Source organism: Bombina bombina, chromosome 3 (genome assembly GCF_027579735.1).
Source record: "Bombina bombina isolate aBomBom1 chromosome 3, aBomBom1.pri, whole genome shotgun sequence".
Taxonomy (NCBI): Eukaryota; Metazoa; Chordata; class Amphibia; order Anura; family Bombinatoridae; genus Bombina; species Bombina bombina.
In genome coordinates, this window is record NC_069501.1 from 997,126,470 (window position 1) to 997,149,858 (window position 23,389).

At 37.2% G+C, this 23,389-nt stretch overlaps 1 protein-coding gene across 1 annotated transcript in view; it reads right to left on the bottom strand.

Moving 5' to 3' along the window:
* Window positions 1–23,389, bottom strand: part of GLS2 (glutaminase 2) — a 187,725-nt gene that overhangs the window by 101,714 nt on the left and 62,622 nt on the right. Inside the window, exons 5-6 of the mRNA XM_053708140.1 lie at window positions 9,688–9,767; window positions 6,650–6,813 (exon numbers count right to left, since the gene is read on the bottom strand). Of these exons, the coding sequence (XP_053564115.1) occupies window positions 6,650–6,813; window positions 9,688–9,767 (244 nt within the window). The remainder of the gene's footprint in view (window positions 1–6,649; window positions 6,814–9,687; window positions 9,768–23,389) is intronic.

Genomic DNA, 23,389 nt, shown 5'->3' on the forward strand with positions numbered 1-23,389 from the left:
CTTAGTTCATTCTCCCCTGTTACTGAGGACGAAGTTTCAGCACTTATACTGCGCTCTCACCTCACTACCTGTCCCCTTGACCCTATCCCCTCACAGCTGCTCCCCTCTCTCTCTGCTACCCTTACCCCTATACTAACACACATTTTCAACCTCTCCCTCAGCACTGGTACATTTCCCTCATCAATGAAACATGCACTGGTCACACCTATCCTCAAAAAAACTTCCCTTGATCCTACCTCCCCATCCAACTACCGCCCAATTTCTCTCCTCCCTCTTGCTTCAAAGCTTCTCGAAAAACTAGTATATGCACGCCTATCCCATTTCCTTACGTTAAACTCCCTTCTTGACCCGCTGCAATCTGGATTTCGTCCCTATCACTCCACAGAGACAGCTATTGTTAAGGTCACCAACGACCTACTTACAGCTAAATCAAAAGGCCACTTCTCTCTGCTTATCCTCCTTGATCTGTCCGCAGCCTTTGACACTGTCGACCACCCTCTTTTGCTCCAAACCCTCCAATCCTTCGGCATCTGTGACACAGCCCTTTCGTGGCTCTCTTCCTACCTGTCTAACCGTACCTTCAGTGTATCCTTCTCTGGGGCCTCCTCTGCCCCGTCACCACTTTCTGTCGGAGTACCGCAAGGCTCTGTCCTCGGTCCCCTTCTCTTCTCAATCTATACGTCATCACTAGGTTCCCTAATTAAGTCCCACGGTTTCCAATATCATTTGTATGCCGATGACACCCAAATCTACTTCTCTGCACCAGAACTATCTCCTTCCTTGCTAACCCGTGTCACTAACTGTCTTTCTCACATCTCTTCCTGGATGTCCTCTCACTACCTCAAGCTAAATCTCTCCAAAACTGAGCTCCTCATTTTCCCCCCTTCTTCCAAAATCTCCACCCCTAATATCTCTATAACTGTCGACAACTCCATCATTACCCCTACCTCGCATGCCCGATGTCTCTGGGTCACATTTGACTCAGATCTTTCCTTCACTCCTCACATTCAGTCCTTGGCTACAGCCTGCCGCTTCCACCTTAAAAACATCTCTAAAATTAGACACTTCCTTACGCAAGACACAACTAAGATTTTAATCCACTCTCTCATTCTTTCCCGCCTTGATTACTGCAACTCTGTCCTCTCTGGTCTCCCCATCTGCCGCCTAGCTCCTTTACAATCCATAATGAATGCCTCTGCCAGACTCATCTTCCTTACACGTCGCTCTTCATCTGCTGCGCCTCTCTGCCAATCCCTTCACTGGCTTCCTCTTGCCTCTAGGATCAAACACAAAACTCTCACTCTTACATACAAAGCCCTCAACTGCACTGCTCCCCCCTACATCTCAGACCTTGTCTCCAGATACTCTCCCTCCCATCCCCTTCGCTCTGCTCATGACCTCCTACTCTCCTCCTCTCTTGTCACCTCATCACACTCCCGTTTACAGGACTTCTCCAGACTGGCTCCCATCTTGTGGAACTCTCTGCCTCGCTCCACAAGACTCTCTTCTAGTTTTAAAAGCTTCAAGTGCTCCCTAAAGACTCTACTGTTCAGGGACGCATACAACCTACGCTAACCCTTCCTAATACTAGTTCCTCTCCTCCACTGCAATCCCCTGAACCCTCTTAGCATGTAAGCCTAAAAGTCCAGCTGTTTGTAGATCACCTTCTTAAGAGCTGACTACAACAGTGCAACTTTTGGCAGGGCCCTCTACCCTATAATTGTTTTGTTGTACTCCCTCTTTTGTTTATAGCGCTGCGGAATCTGTTGGCGCTCTACAAATAACCGATAATAATAATAAATAGATAATCTCTTTATTTACCATTCTCCAGTTTTGCATAACCAACACTGTTATATTAATATACATTTTACCTTTGTAATTACCTTGTATCTAAGCTTCTGCTGACTGCCTCCATATCTCAGATCTTTTGACAGACTTGCATTTCAGGCAATTAGTGCTGACTCCTTTTTTTTTATATTTCTTTTTATTTGAATAAGCCAACAAACATAAAAAAACATAGCTCAAATAATATATGCCACGTAGGGCAATAATGGCAATTTTGACCAGATTAGTTGTTTATAGTACATAGATACCGATCTGTACTTAACAAACTTAAATATTATATGCATAAAAAATTAGTATCTGAAACATATAGTTGACTTAAAAAAAAAAAAAAAATGTTTTAACTGGTTATTTCACAATAGACATTCCAAAACATCTTCAAAGTACTTATATGTTCCATATAACTCTATAAACCGCATACAATAGGTTCTCCGGAAAACGCAGCTTCCGTCATAATACTAATATTAAAATCACAGCTCCCATATAGACTTTATACTTTAAATTTTAAATCTCAAAACAAATAATACATTTGTGTACACTCTGATTATTTCTTCCTTTTTGGAAGATATATGGAACAACTAAAGTATTCGCCACAAATAACTAACAAGACAAGACAAAACTGAACACACACACAAACAACAAAAACAGAGAAAAAGAAAAAAAAAAAAAAAAAAAGGAAAAAAAGGACATAATTCCTCCCCTCCTCCCCTCACCCCTCCAAACGTGCCCCTCACGACTGTTTTATCCAACTATGTGGAAAAACATTCAATAAAGTCAATTCCGCATAGCTTACTGATGATAAAAAAGGGGCAAGAATCAATTTTTGACTGGGAACTGGGTAAGTTAAAATGACTGGGGACCATCTCCATAAGAACTTTTTAATTCTATTCTCCGAGGCATCATATAGATGGAATGATTCAAAGACAATTTGATCTTGAAGTGTTTTAAACACCATAGCTAATCCTGGTGCAGACTTACTTTTCCAATTTCTAAGTATACAGTATCTAACTACTAATATGACTGTATTTATACTATTTATAGTATTACTATTGAAAGCGTCATTACGTGGAGATAAAATAATATCCTCCGCGGCTAACGCAATTGTAACTTTGTATAGTTTGTTAAACCAATAAATAATTTTCAACCATAATTGTCTAACTTTAGGACATGTCCAAAACATGTGAAGTGTATCTGTCTTGTAATGTGAACAACGCAGGCACGGGTTAACCAAAGAAGGATAAAACTTATACATTTTCCAAGGTGAGACATAAAAATTATTTATCAACTTCATATGTGATTCTTTCCACGCCACTGGGACTTTACATTTATATAATGCATCAAAGCTCTGAGAGATCATTTCATGATCTATCGACGGAATTACTGGTAGCCATGATTTACATATATTATCCCTAATGAGCAGACTCTGCTTATTTAGCATAATATCATACATCAATGAAATTGATGCATCATCTGTGGTAAATTTATGAATGCAAAGTTTAATATCGGCCCAAGCCACTGCGGCAATACTCTTCCATTTCTGATCTGAGATAAAATGACGAATTTGAAAATATGCAAATAAGTTAGATCTAGGTATAGCATACTTACTAAACATAACCTCAGCCGAGACTACTTGATAATTTTCGTCAAGAAGTTGTTTTATATAGTGTAGTCCTTTATCCGCCCAGTCTTTGAATACTTTTTGATATAGCCCAGGGAGAAAACTGGGGTTACTGACAATAGGAAGAAATTCTGAACACGCATAATCAAAGTCTAGAAGTGAACAAAATTTTTGCCATGCATAAACTATGTTCTTGATGGAGATAAGACAACTGACATTCTGAGGCAGTTTCTGGACTTGAGAGTGTAGAATCGCTTTCAGAGCAAATGGTGTAGTTAAAAAAGATTCTATCTCTTCAGATGAAACAATATTGGATCCAGCAAGCCAATCTATTGCTATTTTAACCATTGCGGCCAAATTATAGAGTTTAAGGTTAGGAAGCGCTAGCCAGGCCGCTCCCGTAGTTTGCATGAGTCTCGCCAAAGCGATTTGAGGTTTTTTATTGTTCCAAATAAATTTAGAAAATAAGGCATTAATTAGTTTCAAGTCCTTATTTAATATAAATAAAGGGAGATTCTGCAACGGGTATAACAGACGTGGAAAAATAATAGATTTAATTAAATTGATGCGCGCTATCATGGACAATGGGAATACCGCCCAAAGTTGTAGATCTGCACCAATCTTTTGAAACAAGGGCTCAAAATTAGCCTTGTATCAGTAACTAGGGTTTCTATGCAGAACTAAACCGAGGTATTTAATTGCCTCAACTTGTTTGAAGGGAGACTTAGATATCACTGTCGAGGATTTATTAAGACATAGTAATTCACTCTTTTCTAAATTGACCTTGTACCCGGAAAAAGAGCTGAAGAGTTTCAGGATTTGTAGAACCACCGTTATGGATTGCTGAATATTAGCCAGAAATAGTAAAACATCATCAGCATATAGTAAGATTTTTAAGGAATGTGTACCAAGCCGGATTCCAGATAGCGCTTCTCTAAACCGTATTGCTAAAGGCTCCAATGCAATGTTAAATAGTGAAGGGGACAACGGGCACCCTTGCCTGGTGTCCCTCTGTAATATTATTTTTGACGATAAAATCCCATTGATAAGAAGACAAGATATTAGATTATGATATAATCTGTGGATGAAATGTAGGAAATCTCCCTTAAAACCAAATTGCTCTAATGACCTGAATAAATATTCCCAAACAATGGAGTCAAATGCTTTAACAGCATCCAAGGAAAGAATAGCAGCATCTTGGCATAAGGGTTTCTCCCTATCCAGGTCCACATTCCAAACATAATCCAACAAATTAATTAGTTTACGGGTATTTTTTGTCGGGTTTCTGGCTAGCATGAAACCAGTTTGATCTGAATGAATAATATTATGTAAACACTTAGATACTCTCGCAGCGATAATTGCCATTAATATTTTATAATCTATATTCAAGACTGATATTGGTCTGTAAGAGGCAGGGTCTTCTGGGTTTTTACCTTTCTTTAGGATGAGGGAGATATTCGCAGCGGAGAACTAGTTTGAGATAGGATGCATTGTACCATAATAAAAATTAGATTAGATTGTAAGCTTGAGAGCCTTTCTACCTGCAGGACACTTTGTATTTAAAGTGAACTACTACTGATTGTGCTCAAGGGCAGGGCATTCCTCTCCTTTTGTATAACTCATTATTGCACCTACAACTGTAATGTACCCCAATACTGTACTTGTTTGTTTGTAATGCATCTTTGTAATGTTTTACTATTACTTGTATATCGCTGCGTAATCTGTTGACGCTTTATAAATACCTGATAATAATAATAATAATAATTGCGAAAATAAACCCCAAAGGTGCAATTTCCAATACATTTAATACTATGTGGCTGGTATAAGTCAATTGGAACATTAAATAAACAATGCAAGTACAAGTAGCTCATAAGTGACTGAGAAAAAAAACTCTTACTGGGAGTTTAATTTATACTGCAGTGTCTTGTTTACATATCTTTTCTATGAATGTCATATTTTCAATATACTGTAGGTGTCAATTTTAGCAGGATAAATAATATATTTAACATGACAAAATAAAGGTAAAGGAACTATATGTAAATAAATCAATACACTCCAAAGGGTAAAATGGATCATTGGGGAGACCTTAAAGGGAAGACAATTTTCGAATTTAATATCCATTAAACATATTAATTTCTTTACTATTAAATTCATGTAACTCAGTAAATTTATCTAAGCCGCTGTTTCTCTTCCACTGTTTTCAAGTATCCCTAATATCCCAGATTAATACCTGAGCACAGGGGAGTTAGTCACAGTGAAGGCGCAACTGAGTAGCCCAAGCAGGGAAATGTTTTAAATGTAACCTATTTACTTATATAGAGTTACCTGACGGCTGGAGCTGAGGAATACAAGTCTAATAAATCCTGAACTACTGTCTGGAGTGCCAATAAATTATTAACATCATTAGAAAAAGCTTTAAAGTCATGAGAGAAGCCCACTGACATGAAAGTGGGGGAAGTGCTTGGTAACATTCTACCCAAATCATGATAAACCTTATTGCCAGAATTATGCTTTTTGCAGCCCTAGTTGCTTAAAGGGACAGTAAATACCAAAAATTGTATCATTTAATAAGATAGATAATCTCTTTATTTACCATTCTCCAGTTTTGCATAACCAACACTGTTATATTAATATACATTTTACCTCTGTAATTACCTTGTATCTAAGCTTCTGCTGACTACATCCATATCTCAGATCTTTTGACAGACTTGCATTTCAGGCAATTAGTGCTGACTCCTAAATAACTTCACGTACATGAGCACAATATTATTTATATGAAACACATGAACTAACGCCCTCTAGCTGTGGAAAACTGTCAAATGTATTCAGATAAGAGGCTGCCTTTAAGGGCTTAGAAATTAGCATATGAGCCTACCTAGGTTTAGCTTTCAACTAAGATTACCAAGAGAACAAAGCAAATTTGATGATAAAAGTAAATTAGAAAGTTGTTTAAAATGACATGCCCTATTTGAATTACGAAAGTTTTTTTTTACTTTACTATCCCTTTAAATGGTGATCAATACATGTTCTAATACACTGTAAAGTAAAATAACACATATCAAAATTTCTACAGCAAAATGTATACCCTTTAATCACAGTAGGTAGGGTGGCAAACTTACCCCTATTATTTGTCATCAGTAGAAAATTAAATAACAGTTACGTTACCCAGCACCTCTCGGAGTCCCTTACCTTGGTGGCTCAGTGACATCTTGTTAAAGCGATGGCCACTGGGTTCTTTACCCATGTACTGATGAACATAGTCTGTGCCCATGTCATTTACAGCAATGGCATATTTCAGCGGCTTCACACAGGACTGCAAACAGAAAGGGACAGCTGTGTCTCCCATGGAGTGCCTAAGGGTGGTGGCAAAACAGATGATTTGGGTCATCAAAAGGATAAGGTGAGCTAAAATAATCAGGAATCTTTCTTTTGTTATAGATTCTATAAATCAATACCAAATAACATATAAAGCACTTAATATACTAAAGGTTTTATGTGTAAAATGACACTACAAAATATTACTGCCTCCAGAAAAGCTAAATTTTATGGTAAAAAGAAACCATAGTACCATTTGTCTTCTTATTTTCTCTAATAAACTCTTGTTTTTAACCAATAAATTATAGATCAGAGTTGCCATGTAAGTGATTTTTAATATACTGAGCTTTTATAAAATGAATATAGTTTTGTATCCTATGCATGCTCTCATAAGAATAATTAGTACCAAGAATGAAAGCTTTTCCTTTCTTTTGCTTTGGAGTTTGTTGTGCAAAAAAATCACTGTATAGCTACTGTTTGAATTAGGACAACTACTCAAATTATGAAATGAAAGGAAAATCTATTTAATCATGTAACCGTAAGTAAACATATTTATAAAGCTTTTTAAATCCATGTGAGAAACTATAAATTAAAAACATAATGGATTAGATTAAAAGCGGAGCACTAATTTATCGCGCCTAGAAACAGGCAAATTTGCCTGTTTGCGAGCGTTTGATAAATAACCATCCATTACAGCCATTATAAGAAATAAACGCTTATAAAATTAACCAGAAATAAGATCTCTGGTTAATTTTATAAATGTACCCCAAATGCCCCCAAACTTAAGTGTTATTTTTTTTTTATTTAGTATTTTTAAAAACAAAAAACAAAACTGCACTTAGCAGTTTTTGGGACTAAAGTTGGTGACTAGGGGGGTGTTAGAACCCCCCCCCCCCAGTTATTGTGGTCTATGGGAGCTGTGTTCCCTGCTTATATACATATATATTTATGTGTTAATATGTGTACATATTCATATACATATATATTTATGTGTTAATATGTGTATATATTCATATACATATATATTTATGTGTTAATATGTGTATATATTCATATACATATATATTTATGTGTTAATATGTGTATATATTCATATACATATATATTTATGTGTTAATATGTGTATATATTCATATACATATATATTTATGTGTTAATATGTGTATATATTCATATACATATATATTTATGTGTTAATATGTGTATATATTCATATACATATATATTTATGTGTTAATATGTGTATATATTCATATACATATATATTTACATTTGCTACCCATCGATGCGTGACATACCTCCTTAGCTGCACTAGTTGTTATGCCGTGTCTGATGCCATGAGAACAAGGCTCCCATTGGAGCCTATGGAAGTGCGCACTCGTGAGCGCAATGCTTCCGTGCAAAGTGAACGTGAGGTTGCGTTCGCATTGCACCTCACCTGTAATACCAGCGCACATTTGCGTGCGCTGGTATTATAAAGTGTAGCGCTCCACTTATAATCTGGCCCAATATTGGCATATAATTTGTATAATATCAGACACATATTGGGAGTGCTAAATATGACTAACATAATTTTAGTTAAAAAAAAGCTATTTCCTACGACTGAAAACCTCATAACCTAACATAGTCTTTTACTAAAAATATTACAGAACAGTTAAGCATACACATGCAAACTTAAATATTAATATTTTTGACCAAATTTTACAAAGCACATAACAATATAACTGTTAACAGCAGGCACACAAATCTCATTTTTTACTATAGTTTCCTGGACCTGATATAAATTCCTTGCAAGACAACTTAAACTCGATGCAGAACATCAAAAATAGATAGTCCACAAGATTAACACTAATACTTATACTATACAGGTACAAGTGGGGGAGACTTAATGTGTAAAGGGGGGACTCCAGCCTCTGCACAATCACTACATAGCCAGCAATATGAAATAAGTGTTGTCTGTTTCCCTAGGGCAAATATCTCCAAGCCAACAGGAAAACTAGACCAGGGCAATATACTGTAACTTGAGCAGTATCTATCTACACCCTGGGGTGGGTCATGTGACCTGGACTGGCTATAAAGCAGTGTTGATTGTAACACAAGGGAGAATTCCACTTTACAGCAAAAAAAAATAAGGATTTGGTAATTCCCACAGTCACCATTTTACTTTGTAAATTTGGGGTTTCTGCATTTAATCTTTTTAATGTGGGTTAGCTCTTATGCCTTGGTATGTATTTGGGATAAGGCAGCTGGAGACCCTGTGAGGTTTACCCCTTCATGCCCGCACTCTCTGTGTTGTCACAATTTGGCAAGTAGCTCTGTCTGTGGCAAGCTGGTAGCAGAGGTGGCTATTTGTGAATATCGATTTTTAGAGTGGTGCAGGTATGATTTGGGGGTTCATGTGGGTTGGCCGTTATGCCCTGGTAAGGATTTGGGATAAAGCTGCTGAAGACACTGTGAGGTTAACCCCTTCACACCCTGTTGTTACAGCTTAGCAAGTAGCTCTTTCTGTGGCAAACTGGTGGCAGAGGTGGATATTTAGCCCTGCCTCTTGTACATTGACTGTAGCTGGCGGGTTTAGTTGACCCTATGTTGTATGCTGGTTACAGTGGTTTGGGATTAATTAACCCTTGCTTCCCTGACCCTGACAGTCTCACTGGCAGACGTGATATAGTGGTACACCCCTGTTAATGACATTAACAGTAAATTCCACCTTTTTTTCTAGTTTTAAAGAATGACCTCTTGATAGAATTTCATTGGTATAAACAGTTATTTTGCCAACTCCCTATATGGTCTCTTCATATATTTAAATAAAATAGGCATCACCTAACAAGCGCTACTTTTCTAACCTGACTTTTAGGCTAATCTCTCATCATAGCGTAACCTAAATGGTCAATAATACTTTGAATACCTACCTTTGTCCATCCACTGTGCAAAGAGACACACCCCACCTCTCTGGGCTAAACTTAGACAGCTGAGGAATATAATCGGCCACCTTTTTGGAGAGTCACAGATAAAGGAAAGAGAGAACTAGAATTAGCTGATGAGGAAAATGGCATTCCAGTAAGATTGATCAGAAACGAGTGATGAAAATATAATAGATGAAAAAATAGGAGTATATTATATATATTTATATAAATATGAAATATCATTTGCCAAATTTCAGTAGCTTTTTTTTTAAGTGCAAACATAAAGCCACAGTGAGATCTTCCCCAATGTATTGGGAATATATTTTGTTGCTAAATGCTATCTGCATGTAAGGTTACTCCTCAACATTCAGTTGAAACTGCAATATTTTATGAAGACTAAAGGACATCAGTGTCACTACCTAACAATTTTATATCTGTTAAAAATACATTAAAGTCAAAATTACACTTTCTGATAGAGCATGCAATTAAAATAAAAATAAAAATCCATTTTACTTGTATTGTCAAAATGTGCACAATCTCGTTTATATGTAAATTTGTAGAGGCACGTGCAAGAGATCACAGTATATACAGTAAGTGTTCGTGTTTGGCTGATAAAATTATTTAGAAAAAAACTTCTACTTATTTAAAAACTATTATTTGAATAGTCATATTAACTGTTATTGCATTGTCTTTTTATTTTGAACTTGTTGATTTAACAATTACTGTATTAATGGTTCTATTAGATCAGTGTTTCCCAACTTCAGTCCTCAGGACCCTTAACAGGTCAGATATTCGTTGTAGCTTAACTAGAGCACAGGTGAGATAATCAGCTCACCATCAGCTAATTATTTCACCTGTGCTCTAGTAAGGATATACTGAATATCTGACCTGTTAAAGGACCTGGGATCTGGTGTTGGGAAACACTGTATTAAAGTCATTTTCTAATATACATCACAAACTAAGCACTGCATTGCAACAGATCTACATAAAAAAACAACAACATTTTTAAAAGGCTTTTGTTGTTTATCTCTTTTTCTGTGGCCAGTTAGTTCCTTTACATATCAAACAATGACAACTTGTAGAAGGGTCAATGTTGTGAATTCCACATAATCCTCTCCAGCCTCTTTTGGGAGAGGTAAAACAAAACTTCCCAGAATTAAACAATTACAGTCATAGAAGGTAAATAAGTCATTTTTTTCAGTATGAAAAATTAGAGACAGTCAGTAAACTCTTTGTCCCAGATTACAAGTGGAACGCTAATAGCGCAGGGCACTATCTCTGGACTGCGCTAAAATTACCGTGCAAATTGATATTACAGGTCCATGGGAAAACAGAATTACCAGAGAAGGTTTAGCTCGGCTGACATTCCTTTAGCGCACCCTATACTTTCAATAGAGATCACGACCACGCTAAACATTTCTCATATTACAGGTTGAAAGTTATGGGTTGAGCTTGATCAAAAGCCCAAATAGCGCTAGAAGACCTGATTAGACATGTGTAATTCATTTGAATTTCGTTTTCGGCCAAATTTGGCCAATTTGGAGATTCGGATGAATCTGAATTTCCAAATCGTCACCATAACTAAAATTTCCGAAAATGAATCAATAAATTTCCGAATTTTCGGATCCATTCTTTATTCATATTCAGAATTTTTCATTGTTCTATTCTAAACCACCGCCCCGCACCTTCGCCAACACTAAATAAAACACTAAAATAAACATATTAACCCCTAAACCGCCGTCCCCCCACATCCCCAACACTAAATAAAGCTATTAAGCGCTAAACCGTGTTCCCCTCACATCGCTACCATTAACTAAACCTATTAACCTCTAAACCAATGTCCCCTCACATCGCCAACACTAACTAAACCTATTAGTCTCTCAACCGCCATCCTCTCACATCACCAACACTAACTAAACCTATTAACCTCTAAACCGCCGTCCCCTCACATTGCAAACACTAACTTAATCTATTAACCTCTAAATCGCTGTCCCCTCACCTGCCAACACTAACTAAACCTAATAACCCCTAAACCACCACCCCCCACGTCGCGACTCCCTAAATAAAACTATTAACCTCTAAACCACCATCCCCCCACATCGCAAACACTAAATAAAATTATTAACCTCTAAACCACCGTCCCCCACATTGCAACTAGCTAAATTAAACTATTAACCCCCTAAATCAGTTTCTGAAATTTCGGATCGATTCTTTATTCATATTCTGAATTTTTCATTGTTCTAATCTAAACAGCCACCCCCGCACCTCGCCAACACTAAATAAAGCACTAAAATAAACCTATTAACCCCTAAACTGCCATCTCCCCCACATCGCCAACACTAAATAAAGCTATTAACCTCTAAACCGCTGTCACCTCACATCACTATCACTAACTAAACCTATTAACCTCTAAACCGCTGTTCCCTTACATCGCCAACACTAACTAAACCTATTAGCCTCTAAACCGCCGTCCCCCCACATCGCCAACACTAAATAAACCTATTAACCCCTAAACCACCATCCCCCAACATCGCGACTCCCTAAATAAAACTATTAACCTCTAAACCGCCATCCCCCCACATCGCAAACACTAAATAAAATAATTAACCTCTAAACCACGTCTCCCCACATCACAACTAGCTAAATTAAACTATTAACCCCCTGTGAAATAAAAATAAAACCTAAGCTAGTTACAATATTACTATTTACTAACTACCTAGTTAAAATAAATACAAACTTACCTGTGAAATAAAAATAAAACCTAAGCTAAATTAAAAAAAACTAACATTACTTGTTTAAAAAAAATAATACAAAAAAAAATAATAAAACCTAACATTACAAAAAAAACTACAATTACAAAAAATAATAAACACTAAAATTACAAAAAATAAAAAAACTACCATTACAAAAAATAACAAACAAAATTATCCAAAATAATAAAAAAACCTAATCTACCCGTTGCCCTGAAAAAGGCATTCAGCTCTTTTACAGCCCATTAAAAAAAAAAAAAACCCTAATCTAAAAAAAACAACACCTAAAAAAAACAACTAACACTAACCCCAAAATCGGTACTCCCCGTTCCTGAAGTCCGGCGAAAGATCTTCATCCCATCGGCTCCATCTTCATCCAGACTGCTCCATCTTCATCCATCGCAGGACCGGCATCTTCTATCTTCATCCCAGTGGAGGCAGAGAGGTCGGTGGATGCGTGGAGGTTAAGGCGGAGGTCCATCGGTCCGATGGGGAGGTCTTCTTCATTGGCTGATTTGAACAGCCAATATGATTTAAGCAGCTCTCATCCTATTGACTGATTTTAATTTTTCAGCCAGTAGGAATCCAAGGGTACCCCAATATAAAAGGGGTACCTTGCATTCAATCTTCAGTGTGCTGTGGATGATCGCATGAAGAGGACCTCCACGTCGGACAGATGGACCACCACTTCCCCTCCGCTGGGATGAAGATAGAAGATGCCGGTCCCGCGATAAATGAAGATTGACAACCTGGATGAAGATGCTTCACCGCTGGGATAAAGATCTTTCGCCGGACTTCAGGAACGGTGAGTACCGATATTGGGGTTAGTGTTAGTTTTTTTTTGGGGGGGGGTGTTTTTTTTTAGATTAGGGCATTTTTATTTTTAATGGGCTGTAAAAGAGCTGAATGTCCATACAAATGCCCTTTTTGGGGAAATGGGTAGATAAGTTTTTTTTTAGTTAGGTTTTTTTATTTTGGGGGGGTAGGGGATTGTAATGTTAGGCGGTATTTGTTTTAATTTTTTGGCAAAAGAGCTGTTAACTTTAGGGCAATGCTCTACAAAAGACCCTTTTAAGGTCTATTGGTAGTTTATTATAGATAAGGTTTTTTTTATTTTGGGGTGGTTTTTTTTATTTAAATGGGGTATTAGAATAGGAATAATTTTTAATATTTTGGATAATTTTGTTTTTTTTTTCTGTAATGGTATTTGTATTTTTTTTTATTTTTTTTAAACAAGTAATGTTAGTTTTTATTTATTTTAAGCTTAAATTGTTTCACAGGTAAGTTTGTATTTATTTTAACTAGGTAGTTAGTAAATAGTAATATTGTAATTAGCTTAGGTTTTATTTTTATTTCATAGGTAAGTTTGTATTTTGTTTTAAAATAGGTAGTTCATAATTGTAACTTTACTTTAGGTGTATTTTAATTATGTTAAAGTTAGGGGGTGTTAGGTTTCGGGGTTAACAGTTTAATTTAGCTAGTTCCAATATGGGGGGATGGTGGTTTAGAGGTTAATAATTTTATTTAGTGTTGGCAATGTGGGGGCATGGCGGTTTAGAGGTTAATAGGTATCCAAAACAAAAGAAAGAGAATAAGGATAAGTAATCCTTATATAAAGATAGGGAATTCAGCACTCTCCACACATAAAAAAAATCGTAAAAAAAAAAATATATATATATATATATATCAATAGAAATGCAAAATCTGCAAAGTAGCAAGTGTGTAACCTGGTGGAGACATTGAACAAAACTTGAAAAGACCAGTATGTGTTCAAAGCACTAACAATTTATTACTATATAAACAAAAAGAAAAATAATAAAATTAAAATAAATGCATGATATCAAAGTGAGACGTCTCATGGGGAGTATAGCATAAATGTGAATGCAAACAGGCTTAATAACCGGCTTCAAAATGGAGAAAAACTACAACACCTCTATCAGAGGACAACCCCAAAATTCGTAACAGGGATATGTTGTTGTGATAGTATAATGAGGATCTATGTAGTTAGCTCAAGCGTGAAGCCAAAATAGATTATAATTTAAAGAGCCATCAAAAACAGATATGCATAAACGAAAAAACTTCAGTTGTTTGCAAATAACAGATGTAGCAAAACACTATACCAATGACCAAACACAACACCACAATCAGAGGGTAGTCCCAAATTAAAGGGTTAATACTGCCTTGATATTAATAGAGGATCCATGTGTTTAGGAATAGGTATTACATAAATGCCAAAAGTGTAAGCTGTAAAGCACAAGAGACAAAATTACAAACAGCGTAATATGTGACATGCAAAAGACAAATTTTCACATTTTCAAACATCAAAGGAAACCCTCATTGAGAGGGCTGGTAATCAGTCCTTCAAGGTGACTGTGAGACAAATGTCCAAGCATCCACTTGTTATGTGGTAATTCCACTGCCTTATCAGGGTAATGATCCAAACACTCACAGTCTTAGATCAAATGTCGATTAGATGAAAACCTGCTGCATCGAGGTGTGCACATAAAGTGCAAGTTGCTCCAAACAAACAAACAAACAAACAAACTCCTTGAAGTTTCTTGAAGTTTCAAAGTTGGTAATAACAAATCCCACAAGGTAGGCATCTCATCAGAGAGATCAGCTGCTGCCGCTGCCTACGCGCGTTTCATCCCCTTGACTGACAGGGACTTCCTCAGGGCTGACGTCATCGTAACTACCTCGGCCTTTTATAGGCCATACAGAACACGCCTCCAGGAAAAGATGAAAATATTTATGCAAACATAAAATATCTGGAAAACTTTACAATGTATATAAAATAAATTTTCGAATGTATCAATTTTGTAACAAAAATAAAATAAAATAAAATAAAAAGATAGTGCATTTGAGGACATGCAAAAACATAAATATATAAGGGACGATACTGACAGGTGAGGTTATCCCCCCTTTGCAGACAAAGGGTGAATTCAAACTTCTAAAGTTTTTACCCTAATTGGGATAAAGTATTTATAGGAGTAACAATATAAGCACTTGGTAATTATGGTGCTAGGAATATGTAACGATGATACAATTAAAGATACAAAAAATATATATATTGATATCTATAAAGAAATGTGAAAGGGCAGATTCGAATCACGGACCTAGAGGTAAAACTATACCTAAAATAGCACATCCTAAGTATGTCTTAGTCCACTCACCTAAATCGGGGAATAACCACATACGGTGAAAATCTAAACTTTTAATCTTAAAATATAATCTATATAATAATAAAGATTAATTCCCAGGCAAACACCAAGACACTTGAGTATGGATCTAATCTATAAATCATAAGACAGACCTGACCAGTAAAGGAGTATTCATAGCCACAACAAAACAGCCACTCATATCATTAGCCCAAGGTCAATTTCACAAAACTTATATTTATAATTTATAAATATCTAGCCAAGCCAACCAACCCAAGGCACAAACAAATTACACAGATTGAATCAAATAAGAAATATATATGCAAAGCATCTCCAATTTAAAGGGACACTCAATCAAAATGATTCAGATAGAGCATGCCATTTTAAACAACTTTCCAATTTACTTCCATTAACTAAATGTGCACAGTCTTTTTATATTTAAACTTTTTGAGTCACCAGCTCCTACTGAGCATGTGCAATAATAAGTGTGTATGCATTTGTGATTGGCTGATGGCTATCACATGGTACGTGTATGCATTTGTGATTGGCTGATGGCTGTCACATGGTACAGGGGGAGTGGAAAAAGACATAACTTTTAAAATTGTCAGAAAAGAAATCTACTACTCATGTGAAGTTCAGACTAAGTGCTATTGCATTGTCTTGTTATCTATCTTGTATTTGTTGGTTATGCAAATCTACTGTGTTGACTGGTCCTTTAAGTAAAAAATACTACATTTCCAATAGATGTTATAAAAAAGAAGCAAATTCAAGTTTTTCATTCAAACCAAAAGGTGCACAGTAAGGTTTAGAGGTTAATAGGTTTAGTTAGTGTTTAACTATTTAACTAATGAAAAGTAAACAAAACAAATGTTTGCGCTGTGCACATGTCCAGACCTGATACCTGAAGTTACACAAAAACATGTAAAAAAAATTAAAATAAAGTATTATACTCATATATAAAATTTTTTATAAAAATCTAATGTTTTAAAAGGGTTCTAAAGGGATATGGTATTTGATAAGGTTTTTGACTGGCAAGGGATTCAAAGATTCAAAGATCATCCAATTGCATTTGATCGGGATTATTTAAATCTGCCAGACTTTAGGTGTTGGAGTGTTTAAGTAGCAGAGGTCTCTCGCAGCTTGATAAATCGAGCCCTATATTTGTATATATGTTTATTTATGTGTTTATATGTGTAAATATATATGTGCACACATACATACACACACACACATATATATATATATAAGTAGGCAAGGGGAAGGCACTCACCATTTTATAATGTATTTCTTTATTCAAAGATTGAATAAAGAAATACATTATAAAACGGTGTGTGCCTTCCCCTTGCCTACTTGTTTATACTGTTGATTTTAAGTACACCCCGGCTGATGGACATTAGGTAAGAAGTGTGCTGGAACCCTCCCTGCATTTTATACATATATATATTGGCAAGATTACAAGTGTAACGGTATTTAGCACTCTTGCTTGAGCATGAACTTAACTAGAAGTAAACTTTTTGCACAAGTCAGGTAGTGCATGTATTACAAGTTGAAAATAGAGAGTTTGTGCACGAGCGAAACCTGGCACACTCTGACTTGAGGACTTCAGATATATCGACCGCTCTATCGCATTTACCCCATAGAATTTAATGGAGAACATAGAAGAAATAACCCTACAAGAGTTATACAGGAATATGTTACTTTTATATCTGTATATACCTCTATCTATCTATCTATCTATCTATCTATCTATCTATCGATCTATATATTCCTATACATTACATTGACATTATTACATAAAGGGTTCAATTACAAGTGGCGTGCTATTTAGCACTTTCGATTGAACATAAAACTTTGCTAGAAGTGGAAAGTAAAAAGTTTGAGCACTAGCAAAACATGACACACACTAACCAAATATTGCCACCGCGTAGAATTTAATGGAGAGTGCAAAAGAAAAAAACTAATGTCGCTCGCTCACTAACCCAACAGGAGTTATTCATAGTTCACATTTCAATGTTCTTTACATATAGAACAATGTAATTTTTATTGTAAATACATATTTATTTCATTTATTTATTTATATATATATATATATATATATATATATATATATATATTCAATTAGCACGTGTTCCAGCAATCCAGCTTCAACTAATAATGAAGCACCTGGGTGCAATCCTCAATGGATTGTAGATAAGAGCTAGGAAAGGGAGGGAACTCTCAGGATTTATATACATCAAAGTTAGTTTATTGTTTATAACAACAACGTTAGAAAGTCATAAGGATAGGTCGACGTTTCAGCTTACATAGAAGCCTTCATCAAGACAGATGAACAACTGTTAAACGAAGAAGAAAAAATAACAGATTTAAAAACACAAAACACAACATCAATACGTAATCCCACCTCCAAATTGTTTGCAGGCAGAAAAATAAACCCACAAATAATGAAAATAAGCATAGAAAAAATAAAAATAAGGCAAACCCATACACATAGCGCTAGGAGATACAACAATACAGTCCCTCCAATACTCTCAATCTGCTCTGGATATACACTGGTGGGGTATATATTATAATCTTAGCAAGCAAACAAAGCGTATGTAACTCAATTGTAGGTAAAACACCATACGGCTGCACAGTTTATGTGTTATGCAAAGTCCGGTATACACTGGCCTGCCATATACATAAAAGACCCTTCAAAAGAGACTAGCAAGTCCCCATACCTCATTAGAAACCGCCTCAGGCTCTGAGACCATATACAGTTGTTCTAATGTTTCAAAGCAGATAGGTGCACCATACATTATACATTATACATTTAGCAACAAAAAGGCACTATATCACTTCCTGATGCTCATTTATCTTGCATCTGACAACCTGACATTGCGTGCAGTAGTCACGCTGGACCCTACCTTCAAAGAAAACCACAACCACGTATACAAGCATGTGCACATCTTAGTATTGCACTCGTAACACTTTCAAAAGACTCAACTAGGTCTACAGTCATGTGCAAACCTTAGTATTGCACTAGTACCCCCTAAGTATATACGCATGTACCTTACCAACATTTGACAGTAGTTACAACCTTGCAAATCCACACTGCCGTTAATACGTGCCCCACATGGTATAAGCTCAATAGGTAGTCTAACTTTCCAGTCCACAAATATAGATTAAACTCGGGCAATATGTAAGCAGACCGCACTATAGCATGATTATTGTCCCATGTCAGCTGCATGTCTTATGCGTTACACACCCACCGTTAACTACATGTGGTGCCCATGTATTGTGTTTCTGGACAGCACTATTCATATTCCTCCCTGCACACCCTGCAGCATGTGTAACTTATAAGTGTTCTGTATTTTAAGGGACGGGTGGCAACTCTACACACTGCATCAAATTGGTCTGCATGGCTGTCATCCCAGAAGGAAGCCTCTTCTAAAGATAATGCACAAAAAAGCCTGCAAACAGTTTGGGGAAGACAAGCAGACTAAGGACAAGGATTACTGGAACCATGTCCTGTGGTCCAATGAGACCAAAATAAACTTATTTGGTTCAGATGGTGTCAAGCGTGTGTGGCGGCAACCAGGTCAGGAGTACAAAGACAAGTGTGTCTTGACTACAGTCAAGCATGGTGATGGGAGTGTCATGGTCTGGGCCTGCATGAGTGCTGCCAGCACTGGGGAACTACAGTTCATTAAGGGAACCATGAATGCCAGCATGTACTGTGACATGCTGAAGCAGAGCATGATCCCCTTCCTTCAGAAACTGGGCCACAGGGCAGTATTCCAACATGATAATGACCCCAAACACACCTCCAAGATGACCACTGCCTTGCTAAATAAGCTAAGGGTAAAGGTGATGGACTGGCCAAGCATGTCTCCAGACCTAAACCCTATTGAGCCTCTTCAAACGGAAGGTGGGGGAGCGCAAGTTCTCTAACATCCACCAGCTCCGTGATGTTGTCATGGTGGAGTGGTATAGGACTCCAGTGGCAACCTGTGAAGCTCTGGTGAACTCCATGCCCAAGAGGGTTAAAGCAGTGCTGGAAAATAATGGTGGCCACACAAAATATTGACACTTTGGGCCCAATTTGGACATTTCCACTTAGGGGTGTACTCACTTTTGTTGCCAACCGTTTAGACATTAATGGCTGTGTGTTGAGTTATTTTGAGGGGACAGCAAATTTACACTCATATACAGGCTGTACACTCACTACTTTACATTGTAGCAAAGTGTCATTTCTTCAGTGTTGTCACATGAACAGATATAATAAAATATTTACAAAAATGTAAGGGGTGTACTCACTTTTGTGAGATACTGTATATTTATCTATATATTTCTATATATACAAGAAAACATACATACATACATATACAAGATAGGAGCTAGTAGAATGAACTGTAAACATTTCTGAGAGGAAGTTTCCTGCTTCCTATAAAGCCATACTTAAAGGGACATTAAACCCAGCTCAAATTGCTCCCGGCATGAAAGAGTTTATTAAGGCTACAGTATCTGAAATGCTGGCAGTCATTCCACCTTCTAGTAAGTGTAAAAGGTCAGTACAAGATATGCCTTCTACTTGTATCAATATTTCTGTGTCTCATAAGGCTAATGAAGCTTCTGAAGGTGAGTTTTTTTCTGATGATCAGGGGCCTGCCTTTGATTCTAAGCCTGTTTCTTTCATCTACTGTAAGTGGCAAGAGTCCATGAGCTAGTAACGTATGGGATATACATTCCTACCAGGAGGGGGCAAAGTTTCCTAAACCTCAAAATGCCTATAAATACACCTCCCACCTCACTCATACCTCAGTTTTACAAACTTTGCCTCCTTGTGGAGGTGGTGAAGAAAAATGTGCTTGATTTTCTTCAGTGAAAGGCGCTTGAAAGCATTTTGAAGCCCAATTCTTCTCTGAGTACAGTGTTTGTCTGGGGGATATGAAGGGAGTATTGTTTTCGCCTATGGGAAATCTATTCTAAGGCTCTCTGTAAATTCAGTCGCGGGGATTCATCTGCTGCCTCCCTTTACAGATCGACATTATATTCCTCTACCATTACCTCTGCTGATATGTTTCAGTACTGGTTTGGCTGTCTGCTATATGTGGATGGGTGTCTTCTGTTTGGCACTTTATATTTTAAAGTTTTTAATGTATATATTTGCAATGAGTCAGGTCTGTGTATTTCCCTTTGCAATCTAACAGTTTCAGCAGGGAAATTATGTTTATGGGAGATTTTAGGTATTTTTTTCTTACCTGGGGTTCCAGTTAGTTGTAACTTATAGTCTGTTTTTTCAAAATTTTTGTGGGCTAATAGGATGGTTTGGATAAAGAGTTGTCTGCAAATACATTGAAAGGACACATTTCTGCTATTTCTGTCTTATTTCATAGAAAGATTGCTAAGCTTCCTGATATTCACTGTTTTATTCAGGCTTTGATTCGTATCAAAACCTGTTATTAAATCTATTTTTCCTCCTTGGAGTCTCAATTTGGTATTGGAGATTTTTTTTTAAATATTTTATTTATTTGAAGGCATACAGAGAAAAAAAAAAGAAAAACAGTAAAAAGACATTTCAGCAAAATTCACCATGGTTTTACAGAGGTAGACTGTCGGTGATATCCCCGACACTCCTGAAGATACAAATGTAATGACCAGAAAACAAATACCCTCTGCCCACAGAATCCAAGCATAAAATACATAAAGTAGCGGTTAACTGTTACACAGTTTCTCTTTCAACAATTATCTCTTCACGCCAACATTTTCCATTTTGATTACCTAAAGGCCACCACCTAATCCCGTCCAGTCTACTCCTTCCCCCCTCCATCCAGTGGAGGAACACGAAAGAACTTACATCGTCAACCTAAAAGATCCAGATTAGTATCCATCCTAAACCTCGACTCCTTCCTTCCATCTCTGAAGGTCAACTCCCCAGGGCACCAGGCTCGTTCCCATACATAAGCTTGAACCAAGGTCCCACTTCTGCTATCTCCTATCAAAATTAAAATTAAGACTCCACTCCCCCCTCAGTTGTGCCTCCAGGAAGTAGATTGTGTTTCTGAGTGGGAATAGTATCTGGATTTGTTGTGGAATGGTTAATGTTTTAATAAATTTTCCCCATTTTTTCATAAAATGTGTTGACCTGCCTTGCAAATCTCCTAAGGCATCTGCCTGTTAATATAGCATCTTTTGGTGGATTTCTCCCTTAAGGTTGGCAAGAGTTGGAGGTTCTCCTTTCAACCAGAATTTTAGGATAAGTTTCCTAGCCTGTAAGATTATTATATATAAAAGTACCTTAGTGTCTTGGGGCTGTCCCTGGAAACCCAAAAAGATCACATCCTGAGGTGAGAGGGACAGGGGGAATTGAATGTCTTACCCGCCCAAAAGGCCAGCATACCCCAGAATTTATACAGTTTTGGACAGTACCAAATCATATGCATTAAGTTCGCATTGGGCGCTGCGTATCTCGGGCAACTACCTTCTGAGTTTGGATCCCAGACTTTATACAGTTTGGGTGTGATGAATTCCTGGTTGATGAGTTTCGTGTGTGCCTCCCTAATATCTGAGGCCAGAGATGCTTTCCTGACCCTCTGTATACTATCCTGTACTAATGAAAGTGGGATGTCTGTATTCAGGGTGTTTGGCCATTTTTCACTGAGTGTCCTTAACTGAATGGTATTGTCCTCCCGCCCCAACATTCTATAAACTGGTGATATGGAAGTACAACCTTGCTGAAGTGTGGAGGTCAGTGAATAAACAAGGCTGTCTCTCCCCGGCATATCACCCAGCGAGATCAATGACGTTATGTAGTGTTTTATTTGCAGATAAGCAAAATGGTGTGACCTCGGTATATTGAAGGCCGTTTGTAAGTTTGCAAACGTACAAACCATTTTCCCGAACCGGTTCTAGAAGCTTTGAAACAGAGTCAATACCCCTATCTCTCCACTCCCTAAAATGTCTGGAGGTTAGACCCGGGATAAAGTTGGGGTTTCCCTGTATTGGTAAAAATTTTGTGAACTCGTGATTGATTTGAAGCTTCTTACATATTTTCCTCCAGGCATACAGCGGTTGCTGCATGAGGGGGTATTTAGACAGTAATTTATCTGCTTGCGTCGCCTTTAAATGAGGGAGAGCCTGGAGGTTCCACGCGTTATAGCTTGTTTTTCCAATTCAGGAATCGTAAAATATTGCTTATCTGTTAGCCAGTCCAGGACATATTTAGTCTGGGCTGCCCAAGCATACAATTCAAGATTGGGGACCGCTAACCCCCCCCCCCGCCTCCACCAGTCCGTAAATATTTTGTCTTTTGATTCTATGTTTTTTATTGGCCCATATAAAACGAAAAATCAAAGAGTTCCAGAATTTTAAGTTCCCTTTGTTAAGAACATAGGGTATCATTTGTAGCAGGTACAATATTTTTGGGAAAAGTATCATCTTTACTAGTCCTATCCTGCCCGAAACCGAGAGGGGAATTTTGGCTCAATGAGCCACCATGTCCTGCGCCTCTTTTTTCAGAGGGGAGTAATTAGCTCCATACCACAAATGTGGGTCTGCAGAAAGTTTAATGCCTAGGTAATTAAAATATTTATGTACTACCTTAAAGTCAAATTGTGTAACACCCTCAGCTCTGTGTGGGGTCAACCAGATCAGTTCCGTTTTGTCTGTATTGACTTTGTAGCCCGATATTCTCCCGAAGTCACAGAGAATGGACATTATTTTATTGATATTTACTACAGGGTTGGATATATATAACAACATGTCGTCGGCGAAAAGGGATAAGTGCTTAGTTTCCTGCCCTATTTTCAGTCCCTCTGTTTC